This window comes from Nymphaea colorata, chromosome 11 (assembly GCF_008831285.2).
Source record: "Nymphaea colorata isolate Beijing-Zhang1983 chromosome 11, ASM883128v2, whole genome shotgun sequence".
NCBI lineage: Eukaryota > Viridiplantae > Streptophyta > Magnoliopsida > Nymphaeales > Nymphaeaceae > Nymphaea > Nymphaea colorata.
In genome coordinates, this window is record NC_045148.1 from 3794859 (window position 1) to 3807248 (window position 12390).

The 12390-nt window shown below is 42.3% G+C and overlaps 1 protein-coding gene across 13 annotated transcripts; it reads left to right on the forward strand.

Annotated features, from left to right (window-relative positions):
• Positions 1-6551: 6551 nt before the first annotated feature.
• Positions 6552-12010, forward strand: LOC116264107 (FACT complex subunit SPT16). Of its 13 annotated transcripts, none has more exons than XM_031644095.2 (6): positions 6552-6739; positions 7048-7319; positions 7467-7531; positions 8242-8359; positions 8520-8559; positions 8646-12010. In XM_031644095.2, the coding sequence occupies exon 6, from the start codon at positions 8660-8662 to the stop codon at positions 11840-11842; it is 3183 nt and encodes a 1060-aa protein (XP_031499955.1). In that variant the 5' UTR covers positions 6552-6739; positions 7048-7319; positions 7467-7531; positions 8242-8359; positions 8520-8559; positions 8646-8659; the 3' UTR covers positions 11843-12010. The 13 variants fall into 13 exon arrangements, with proteins under 13 accessions (XP_031499955.1, XP_031499956.1, XP_049936443.1 ...); XM_031644096.2 differs by having other exon boundaries at positions 7091-7319; XM_050080486.1 differs by having other exon boundaries at positions 7115-7319.
• The last annotated feature ends 380 nt before the right edge of the window (positions 12011-12390 follow it).

The following is a 12390-nucleotide window of genomic DNA, read 5'->3' on the forward strand; positions in this document are numbered from 1 at the left end:
TTAGAAGAACTCGATTAACTAAGGAGACAAGCACTGCGATTCATGCTTACATTTCAAGAGGCAATCATTCCATTCGAGAAGAGTAGCAAGCTGAGGTCGAATATTTTTAAAACCACCATTTTTCTCCTCCACATGTGAGTCCCCAGGTTCAGCAGCTCATTAGTGTGCAAGGGTTTCTCGAGGTAGTCCCCAGCAACAAGCCTCAGCGTTTGGCGACCACAAAACCTCATCTTTTGTGGACATCACCCGAACAAAGAAGAAGTCATAGAGAGCATCGAACAAAAGATGGCAGGAGTTTAATCCCACAAAGGAAATGCCAGAGTCATAGACATACAAATGATGCATATTCTCCTGAGTTCCGTCTCCCTCGTGATGTACTTCAACATATTAAAGCCTTTCGCAACTGAAAGGTCGAAATCAGGATAACGTCGATGTCCTATCTAGAGCATCAATCACTTGACTTGGGTTCTTTAACCGGACCGGATAATCCCACCGTTTAATACGGTAATACCCCGGTATTTACCTGGCCAGGCAGGGTACCTGGCCAGTTTCATGCAGTCCGAGGCCCGGCCCGCTAGTAAATAAGAGGCGACTGGCGACGCGAGTGATGCTCCTGCGTAGGCTGCAAGACTGCAAGCGAGGGGCGACCAGGAGAGGCGATGACGGCTCCCGGTGTCCCGGCGTCCGACATGCAAGGCTTCAAGCAAGGGGTGAGGAGGACATCGGGCGTCTAGCGTCCCGGCGTCAAGGGCTGAAGGGTGAGTGGTGTCCGGCGACCGGCTTCCAACGTCGAGGGATGAAGAGCGAGTGATTTGTGCGCAGCAATTTTTTCCTGTAACAAAGGGAGTGGAAATGGATAGCTGTTTTAGGAGTTCTCCGGCAGCCGGTGTCCTCCTCCTCTGACCTGTTCCGTGAGTGCGCGTCTGAATTCCGGTCGTTAGGAGAAGCAGTTATTCCTGCTCCTGCTGGGTGCCTCCTTCTCTGCTCTTCTGAAAACAGGTCACAATTCCAGACGAAAAAAATGCAAAGAATCTTGCCGGGAGGGTCGCATGAAGCACCGAGCCTGCTTCCTAGGTCTAAGTCATTATCTGAGTGCAACAGGCTTCGACAGTTACTGTTCATAATCAAAGAGGGGAACATTGCGGAGCAGTTGATAACTTTATCCAAACTTGTTAGATGATAAAGCACATTCGGGGCACCTGGGACAACGCCATAATCATTCATACCTTGGTACGTGCATTTGCGCAGCAAATCCGTAACTTCTTGGCAACCTTTTGAGTCATTGTCGCATAGTAGAATCCTGACCTTGCTCCAGTCAAGGAATTGATTGCTTGCCGGATTTCGTTGAATCTATCGCCCTTCCAATGATCCCCTTTTCCTTTTCTTCCCTTTTCCTTTTGCATAAGAAGCAGATGCGAGAATTTCCAAAAGCACGAGGGAGATCATGGGGATCTAAGACGAGAGAATGCAGCACCTGCATCTGAAATTTTTTAGAGGTAGTGGTTTAATTTACTTTCTAACCAAAGATTTCTTGCCACACTGAGGCCCAGGAAAAAGCATTAGTGCTGTGGCTTGAGAGAAAGCAAGCCCCCCAGTGGAACAACAAAATCCACTCAATTGGGGAAGGAACTTGGTCTGGCTGTTGGGGTTGCAGACAGACCGTCATAGCTACGCGGGTGGTCACAAACAACCACCAAATCCAGGACATTCTTCGACGGCTCCTTCCTGTCGCAGCGAGTCCATCCGAACCAGATCACAAAAAAGAGAGTAACAAAAGGAAAAAGGAAAAAGAATTTCAGGACCAAAACAAAGTCTTTCCCAAAAAAAATTTCTACATGAGAAAGATTGGAAAAGTAAAGGCGCAACTCTCTCTCTCTCTCTCTCTCTCTCTCTCTCTCTCTCTCTCTCAATCAGCTTCAAAGAGAACGTTTATTAGCTTCTTGTAGGAAAAAATGAAATATTAGGGATACCCGAAAGGACAAGATAAAATAAGATCAGGTACCCTGTGAAGAGCCATGAACACGATAGGAGGAAGAAGAAATAAGTGTCTTCCACTCCTCTTGGTCTTCCTCTTCCTCCCATTTGGAATGTTAGACGTTATGCAAATCTAGTCTGCAAGTTATATCTTTATACAGGCAAGTTATATCTTATAAGATCTCACAGTTGTAAAATCTCTCCCTTGTTTCCTTTTTTTGAGGATGGGATAACGCTTGGACGTTATGCTCACTCTTGTATAAATACTGTAATTTGATTACAATATAATCAATCAAATTCTAGTTTTCATCAATCCATTGTTTATCATGGTATAAAGACTGGTCGAAGTCCACCAGGGAGAGCACGGGCAGCATCTGCTCGTGCTTGATCTTTCGCAGCACCAGCATTTCGCAAAGAAGTCTTGCTGGTGTTTCTTTGCAGCAGAACACTGCAGAAACCCTTTGATCTCGGAAACCCACACACAGACATACAAGAAAGAGAGGGAGACGGAGAGATGACTCAAAGAAAGATGACGATCGATATTGTTTTGTCTGGGAAAAAGAATATCTATAGCGGTGTAATTTTATCTATACCGGTGATCTTTTCACCGGTATAGACTACTTATAGTCTTTTTTTTTTTTGTAATGAATTTTGAGTTGTGTATCAATTGCATATTGCACATGGTTTAGAATTGAGAATCATACTTTCAACAAATCAAATATCTGTTATATTATAGTATGTAGAGGTGAATGTTTATGGTTGAATAACTTTTATTTATTGAGGATTGGTTGCACACCAAAAGACATTATATTGAGACAAATGATGCCGATATAGATGATGAGGGGTCAAAAGAGCCCACAATATTAGCATTATAACATTAGCAAAGCAATATTTTTCTACACAAACAAAAGATATCTTTAGTTGTTATAATTAACAAATTGTAAATTGTATAACTTATTTAAATTTCAAACTTATCCTAAGATACTTGTTAAGGATTATGTTCATCATCGAATGCACTATATAACATTTTTGTATCTGTTGCACCAGTTAAGACACAATGGAAGTACAAATCAAAGCTTATAGCAGCAATAAAATTTTGAGATAGCAAACCTTGTCTTTTTCTCCAATGAGGTTGATTATCTATTCTCATGTATATAAGAATGTAGGTCTTATCTGTCGCTCTCAAATAACCATATCATAAAAAACTAATTATAAAAAATAACATTATTAACAAATTAAATTTTGTAGGTTTAAGTACATTAAAATATAGGTAAAAGTGTCGTTATTTTCTAATTGCTGGAGGTGTGTCTTCACCACATTACTCTAGATATTCATGTCTCTAGAAAAGTTCTAAAACAATAATGATTGAGAAATTGAAAGAAAAAGAGGGAAATAGTATTGTTCATTATGCACATAATGTAAATGTTGGGAGTTTGAAGTTTGTGATATGGAATGGATGTGATGTAGCTTTTAGTTAGTTCTCCATGTGGGAAAGAACAAGTGCAGTAAATGCACTCTACTGCGAGGATGAGAGAGAGGGTTCTCCTCATGGAGGCTGAAGATTTTCCTTTGCAAGTGATGATAAAACAGGCAGAGAAAGAGAGGGCTGCTTTAAGGACCTTTTTTCAAAAAGCGAAAGCGCCCACATGATTGTTGTTGAGCCTTGCAATGGGGGAATGATGTTTCCTGTGTTAACTCTAAAGCAGCTCCACCAGGCAAGCTGCAAGTTAGTGTTATGGCAGAAGAGAGAGGGAGAGCAGATTCAGCATATCGTCATCAACACACACACACACACAAGGAGAGAGAGAGGGGGAGATGATTACCTGTGTAGCAGGGGAGCGAGATAGTGAGAGAGAAGACAAGATGGTTTTCAACATGAGGATTTCGAGTGTGATGCATTTGAGCAAGAGTGGACTCTAAAAAAAAAAACGTTCTTGAAGGTGGACAGGAGAACTATGTCTCCATCATAGTTTCTTGTTCGGTGGTGTCATATTTTTATAATGATATTATCCTCGAAACCGTGTGTTACTCAATCCAAATGCCCTCTAAAGCAATGTCACCTGGGTGCGTTTTTGAGGAGCTCGCACCCGCACCAACGCGTTGCGGGTGCGGGTGTGCTCGAGGTGCGCACCCGATCATGAGGCGCGCCCAAACCGTACCCAGGAGAGTTGGATCAAGTTTCGAGTCGAAACCAAATCCAAACCAAGTTCATCTGCGTGTATGGTTTGGATCTGGATCTGATTTCGGAATGAAACCAGATTAAAAATCCACAAAATCAAATCCCCGTCGGCCGTTGCATCTAATTTAATACATCTATAGATATATTATATGTTCTTTTTTCTCTTTAAAAAAAAACGATATAAGACTAAAGAATGGTGGACGATCTGTTTGCCTTTTTTCCAAACATTTCTTTTTTGATTTTTTCTCACTATCATAAAAATGTATAATTTTAATTGTGTTATTCAATTTCTATGAAAAATTAATAATAATAATAATATTATTATTATTAATATTAATAAAATATTTTCACCGCACCGCTGCACCTAATTTTTTTGAAATGTGCCGCACCGGCACCAGCACCCACACCCCGTATTCAGGTGACATAGCTCTAAAGAATACATTGAGTTGAGTTGCCTTGGAACATCTTATGAAGACTTAATCATGATGATGCTGTCAGCAACCCACTCTCAGACCAGCCACCTTGATCTATGGAAGAAAACACAAGTTTAGGCGTCGAGATATGGGTACGTGCAAGAAAAGTCAATAGGAAAGAAGGATAGACAAAAAAATATGGGGAATGACAAGGGACGAGGGAGCAAATTAAGCTCAATTACTAGGGATGGATAACAAAAAGTAAGACTGTCTAAGGGTCAAGGGCTCTCTAAGCCTGGACATTACCTCTGAGAGTGCATTTTGTATTTTTTATTTGAGTAAATTCTGAAATAGTTCTTCTTAGAAAGTAATTGCTAAGAACGCTGATCAAAAGGTAACCTCTGATAAAAAAGATACACCTTGGTTATATTTCATCTCTTTCACAAGTTCAGTAATGAGCAGAATCCTTTTATTGTTTCAATGAAAAGAAGAACCTACAATTAGCTTTTCAGGAAATTTTCATATGAACAATTTCAACGAAATCTTTTAATTCCTTATTTTACTATATTCAACTCTACGTATTCTTCCATCTGCAGAGTACATTGAATGTACAAAAATGGCTACAACAGATTTTCTGTTATTTGTATTAACAACTAATTTAACAAGAATGTTTTTATGTGGTGCCATTTAATAAATATTTTGTAGCTTCAGAATGTTTTAGTTTATGCTCCTACCTATTACCTAGATACACCAAAAAAGATGTATAGTCTAATGAGACTACTACTAAATATTTATTCATGGTTGGGGCAAGCTCTTTTATTCTAGTTTATGGTTTATCTTGGTTATATGATTCATTCGGGGGATAGATCAAGCTTGACAGTAGTGAACAGTCTTATCAATACACAAAAGTAAGAGTTCTTAAAAGCTGCTCCTAGCCTCTAGGTGCCCCATATCAAAAGGTATGGAGAAATTAATGAAAATTCATTGGATGGATTTGAGTTTGAACTGAAATTAAAGCTCAACTTCAAAATCCATTGCATCTTATTTGGAGCAGGCTTGGATCATGATGAATCTTATCACATGTTGCGGGGCTATTGGAACCCCATCTACAATAACGTGTCTTACCATATTTGGGTATCCTCGATCACATTGGGATCAACATATTTAAAGATTGCCTATCTCTTGGAAAGGCTTCCGGAAAGAGAAAGCTAAAATGGATATTCATCTTAGAAGTGTACCAATTTCAGTAGTATCTTCATAACCCTGATGATTAGAGTATCATTATACATTACACGTTCTGGGGCGTGAAGGGATGGAATATAACTATATGAGTGGGAATCATGGTAGACTTAAACTTTGATTGTAGAATCAAAGAGACAATCTTCAATTCAAATTCAAAATTAGAGATGGAAGAAAGCTGAGATCCAAATGGAAAGCACAAGTTCTACTCCTTGACCCAATTTGTAATTGAAAGTTGCAGAATAAGGGTGGGCAGTGGGCCGGGTCAGGCCAAGCCGATTTGCAGTTGAGCCCAGCTTGACCTAGTTGTATTTTACTAAAATTTTTTAAAATATACTAAATTTTTTAAAAATATATGCATTATTTAAAAAATACATAAAATATATATATTCATGCTTAATAATAATATTTTTATCGGGCTAAGTTCGAACCAAGCCCAAGCGTGTTGGGCCTGAACTGACCTGATGTCATTTTCATGGCTTGAAAGCCCGACGGGCCCAAGACTGGTGTCCGCTCTTTACTTAAAAAGAATCAACAAATTTAAATCCGACTTTTAACAAGTCCAACTATATCCTATCTCGACCCGATCCGATCCGATCCGATCCGATTGCAGGCTCTTTGAGCGGGAAGCACAAAGTACAGGCGGGCAATATAATTTGAGCACGTCATTGAGCCGATAGTGTTTTAGTAATTTATCGTGGAAAAGCGGACTGTTAAGAGCGCCCCAGGCCTATATAAGGACGAAGAAGACTCTTCGCCATCTCTTTCCATTTCTCCCTCTCCTGCCCTCTTCGTCCACTTCACTTGTCCTCCCTCTCTGAATCCTTTCATCTCTGAAAACCCTAAATCCTAGATTGCGTTCATCATCATCCTCGTGCTTCACCCGTTTCTGCAGCATCATCAACGGTGACAGCAATAAGAGAGCCCGCAGATCGTAAGTTCCTATCTGTTCCCTCTTCTTTTTCCTTGGCGGTGGATTTTTTTTTCTTTTTCCATTCGGGGAAACCCTAACCCTTGATGGCCAGAGAATTCGCTGTAGGAGGTGATTTTTTCTTGCCAGTTTTCAAAAATTAGCCCCGGGCGATCAAAACGCAGAACAAGATTTTTCTGCCAGTTAAGCTCGAAGCGAAGATTTTTTTATCTCAGAACTAGGGTCGGCTCTCCAGGGATCCGGCTTTCTTTTTTCAGATAAAATTCTGCCCATTAAGGCATCCATCTTGCGTTTCGTCCTCCTCCTTTCAGAAGTCTTCTCTTCTTCTTAGTCTCGCGTTCATCCTCTTCTTAGCCGCGCGCCCCTGCTCCGCTGCAGCCTCGCGCTTCACCATTTTCTCCTCCGGCTGCCTCCTGTTTCGCAGGCGATATCCTGTTTCTTCGTCGGCATTCTGTTTCTCCAGCGACATCTAACTCAAAGGCCGCGCATCCTGCTCCGGCGGTGTTCCATTTCTCTAGCGTCAACCTGCTTCTGCGACGACCTTCTCCTCCTTCGACCAGCTTCTTCGTTGTGGTTGTTCCAGGTGTGGCTCTGCCGTCCATCTCTCCCTCTCTCTCTCTGTCTCTCGGTCTCTCTGTCTCTGTCTCCTTCTCTCTCTCTTTCTCGGTTGCTCTATCTATGTCAAAACCCGCGTTTGATGGGGGATTTTGGTTTCTCTGGTGTCCTGTAGCTGTTCCGGGGACCTGTCGCCGTTCTGGTGACCTGCTGCTTTGATCAACGTTGAGCGTCTTTCAAGTACCTTCCTTCGAGCCCCTACCTCTCTCTCTCTTTCTCACATACACGAGTGCATATTACGCTGGTTTTTCTTTTACTATGCTTTTACTGTCTTTGCTTCTTCTTATTTTTGTGCTTCTCTCTGTTTCTTTACATTTGTTTCCTATTTTCATTTTCCTAATCTGACTAACAAATCCCCTTTTCCCTCTATTATGTTCATTTCCCTAATCTGTCTAACAAGTGCATATTACGCTGGTTTTCGATAGTCAATGCCCTTGATACCTGGAACATGTTTTCAAAATTAACTTCGTATGCTTCAAAATTAACTGCTATCACTATTTCTTCCAGTTTCCCATTCTCACCTGCATTTCTGTTTTCCTTTCCGGGCTTACGTCTTGAAAAAACATGCATGAATTATTTCAATGAATGTAAACATATAAATTTTGATGGTGGATATGTGAAATATGCTACCCTGCTGTTGCATTATTTCTGTTAGTATGATTACGAGTCTGGGTCTTGTGGAGTTATGCTGGTAAATCGGTAAACTTTCTTCCTAATTAGATCCCACTACACAGTCAAGATTCTGCTTAATTGGTCCCACATATCATCAAAATTTCATATTTCACGTTGACTAGATTTGTTTTTGTGCCAGTTGGTTATAATGAATGAAAAGGTTCTTTTCTTAGTTGTGGACATCATACTTACCTTGCTACTTATCATGGATTAAGAAGGTGTCAAGTGCTGTACGTGGTTCAAAGTTTGAATATTCAGAGGTGTGGATTAGCTTTTGTTGCTTTTCTGAATCATCCAAGCCTAAGAAGCAAGGAAAAGGTTGCCAAAACAGGAAAGGTGATTGCTGGTCGAGTAGCTTATGCACGTGTATGGTTTTCGCAAAGACCTATATGTGGTTCTCTGTAGCTTTGAACTTTTAATTTTGTAAATATATGAATGAGCAGGAAATGAATTAGAGCCATAAGCTTACCCTCTCTTTCTTTTGTTTCATATGCAGATGGCTTGATCGGTGAAAAACCAAAAGCACAGGAAAAACTGTGAGTTTTCCAGTTCTTTGGACTCTCTTTGCATATCTTATCTGTTGTTTTAGTATTAAAAGGTTCTTGTTTGGGGACAATGGCAGATCACTGAAACAGAATGGCGAAGCCATCTGGTGATGGGTCGAGTGGGGCAAAAGTGGGAGGGTCGTATGCAATCAATGTGGAGATGTTCAAGAAGCGGTTGAAATCATTCTACACAAGTTGGAATGACCACAAGGAGGATGTCTGGGGAAATTCGAACGCACTAGCAGTGGCAACGCCACCAACTTCCGATGACCTTCGATACCTGAAGTCTTCAGCACTCAATATCTGGTTGCTTGGATATGAGTTCCCAGAGACGATCATCGTCTTCATCCAGAGTCAGATCCACTTCATCTGCAGTCAGAAGAAGGCATCCCTTTTGGAAACCCTAAGGATACCAGCCAAGGAGGCTGCAGGTCTTGAAGTTGTGATCCATGTGAAGGCAAAAAATGAGGATGGTGGTAATCAGATGGAAGAGGCCTTTCAGGCTGTGAAGGCTAGCTCACCAGGAGGAGATGACCCTCCAATTGTAGGGTACATAGCGAAGGAGGCCCCTGAAGGGATGCTTTTGGAGTTGTGGTCCGAGAAGCTAAAAGGTTCTGGACTTGCGCTGGTTGATATTACAAATGGTTTCTCTGAGCTGTTTGCAGTGAAGGATGAGACAGAGTTGCTAAACGTGAAGAAGGCTGCATTTCTGAGTGCCTCTGTTTTGAAGAATTTCGTTGTACCCAAGCTTGAGGTGATCATCGATGAGGAGAAGAAGGTTTCACATTCGACACTAATGGATGATACAGAGAAGGCCATTCTAGATCCTTCAAAGGCAAAGGTGAAGCTTAAGGCTGAAAATGTGGATATCTGCTATCCCCCCATCTTTCAAAGTGGTGGGGTTTTTGATCTCAGGCCAAGTGCTTCGAGCAATGACGATAATCTGTGTTATGACGCCACAAGCGTAATCATCTGTGCCATTGGGGCCCTCTACAACAGTTACTGCTCTAACGTTGCCAGAACGTATCTGATTGATGCAAACAGCATGCAGAGTAAGGCCTACATGGTTCTTCACAAGGCCCAGGAGGCAGCAATTGCTGCTCTGAAACCAGGTAACAAAGTTAGTGATGTTTATGCTGCAGCATTGAAGGTAGTCCAGAGCGAAGGGCCAGAATTTGCTCCCAACATGACCAAGTCGGCTGGGACAGGTATTGGGATCGAGTTTCGTGAATCAGGTCTGAGCTTGAATGCCAAGAATGATCGTGTTCTTAAGGCAGGCATGGTTTTCAATGTGTCGCTTGGATTCCAAAACCTGCAAGCATCAACCAGCAATCCAAAAACAGAGAAGTTTGCTTTGTTGCTGGCTGACACTGTTGTTATCAATGATAAGGGGCCAGAGGTGGTGACTGCTAGTATTTCTAAGTCATTCAAGGATATAGCATACTCCTTTAATGATGATGAGCCTGAGGAGCGTCCGAAGCCCAAGATTGAAAGTAATGGTGTTGAAGGATTCTCCAAGGCGACATTGAGATCAGACAACCAGGAGATGACAAAGGAAGAGCAACGGAGATTGCATCAAGCTGAGCTTGCACGCCAGAAGAATGAAGAGACTGCTAGAAGGTTGGCAGGAGGTGGACCTTCCAATGGCGATGGCCGTAATAATGCTAAAGCGACCAGTGATCTTGTCGCCTATAAGAATGTGAACGATGTACCATCAACGAGGGAGTTGATGATTCACATTGATCAGAAGAACGAAGCTGTCCTCCTACCGATCTATGGCATGATGGTACCCTTCCACATTGCAACTGTTAAGAGTGTTACAAGCCAACAGGATAACAGGACTTGTTACATTCGTATAGTGTTCAACATCCCAGGGACGACACCATTCCTCCCACATGATGCCACATCCTTGAAATTTCAAGGATCCATATATTTGAAGGAGGTTTCTTTCCGGTCTAATGATCCAAGGCATATCAGTGAAGTGGTGCAATTGATCAAGAGTCTGAGGAGGCAGGTTATGTCTAGGGAATCTGAAAGAGCTGAGAGGGCCACATTAGTCACACAGGAGAAGTTGCAGCTCTCTAGCAAATTCAAACCGATCAGATTATCGGACTTATGGATCCGTCCTCCTCTTGGAGGCCGAGCCAGGAAGCTTACTGGCACCTTAGAAAGCCATCCTAATGGTTTTCGATATTCAACTGCTAGGCAGGATGAGAAAGTCGATATAATGTATGGAAACGTCAAGCATGCATTCTTCCAGCCCGCTGAGAAGGAGATGATTACTCTGCTGCATTTCCACCTCCACAACCACATTATGGTGGGCAATAAGAAGACCAAGGACGTTCAGTTCTATGTGGAGGTTATGGATGTGGTTCAGACTCTGGGAGGTGGGAAACGGTCTATGCATGATCCAGATGAAATAGAGGAAGAACAGCGGGAGAGAGAAAGGAAGAACAGGATAAACTCAGAGTTCCATGTATTTGTCAATAAGGTTAATGAACTTTGGGGGCAGCCTCAACTCCAAGGTCTCGAGCTAGAGTTTGATCAGCCTTTGAGGGAGCTCGGTTTCCACGGTGTACCGCATAAGGCATCAGTTTTCATGGTGCCTACTTCAACTTGCTTGGTTGAGCTGACTGAATCGCCATTCGTGGTAATCACCTTGGGTGAGATCGAGATTGTCAATTTGGAGAGAGTTGGATTAGGACAGAAGAATTTTGACATGGCTATTGTCTTCAAAGATTTCAAGCGCGATGTACTTCGCATTGATGCCATTCCTTCTGCATCCCTGGATAATATCAAAGAATGGCTTGATACAACAGATATAAAGTACTACGAGAGTAGGCTCAACTTGAACTGGCGTCCCATTCTTAAAACGATAATGGATGACCCTGAGAAGTTTATCGAGGATGGTGGTTGGGAGTTTCTCAACATGGAGGCGACAGATTCTGATTCTGATAATACCGAAGAGTCGGATCAAGGATATGAGCCTTCTGACATGGAGTCTGAATCCCAATCTGAGGAAGAAGACAGTGATAGTGAGTCGTTGGTGGAGTCTGAGGAGGATGAAGAAGAGGAGGAAGATTCTGAGGAGGAGGAGGGCAAGACATGGGATGAATTAGAGAGAGAAGCAAGTAATGCAGATAGGGAGAAAGGAGATGAATCGGACAGTGAGGAGGAAAGGAGGAGGAGAAAGATGAAGGCTTTTGGAAAAGCACGAGTGCCAGAAAGGAGGGATCCTAGGGGAATGCCACCCAAGAGGCAGAAAATGAGGTAGAGGCCCGATGGGTGTCCGTCTAACTAGGTGTTCTTATGTCTACTTAGTCAAGATATGAGGGAACTAAGAAGAGAGAAACAAAAGGTGTTCTTTGTTAATCTCTGGAGAGGGATGGAATGTAACGTTGGTTGTCTGAACTATTTCATATTTACCGTTTTTACCCTTTCATTCATCGTATATTTAGATAGATGATGACACTTTTTTTTCCCTTCTCTCACCGTTTTGCTTCTGTTGTTGCCTTGGTGCCTTCAATATAGCACCCGTGCCATGTTAATTTTCTTTTCCGATGATTGTGGTTTCTACATTTTCCCTCTGGCGCTTTCTCTGGTCGGTGGCTGTTGAGGTCCTGTCTCTGTTGCTTTGTTGCAGCAGTGCAAAGTAATTGTACTTTGGCCCCTTTTGATGTTATCTGCATCGACGCTGTGCTCAAATGTTTTGATAGGGTCTCTGCTTGTTTGGCGGGTGAACGTGACTGATGGGCCGTCAGACGCGAGCTCCAGCGTGGCCTTACTCGGTAGACAGGTCGACCTATCCTGCCAAGTCGCCGC

Excerpts from the sequence above, each read along its gene's own strand:
- LOC116264107 (XM_031644095.2), top strand. The coding sequence starts at position 8,660 with ATGGCGAAGCCATCTGGTGATGGGTCGAGTGGGGCAAAAGTGGGAGGG.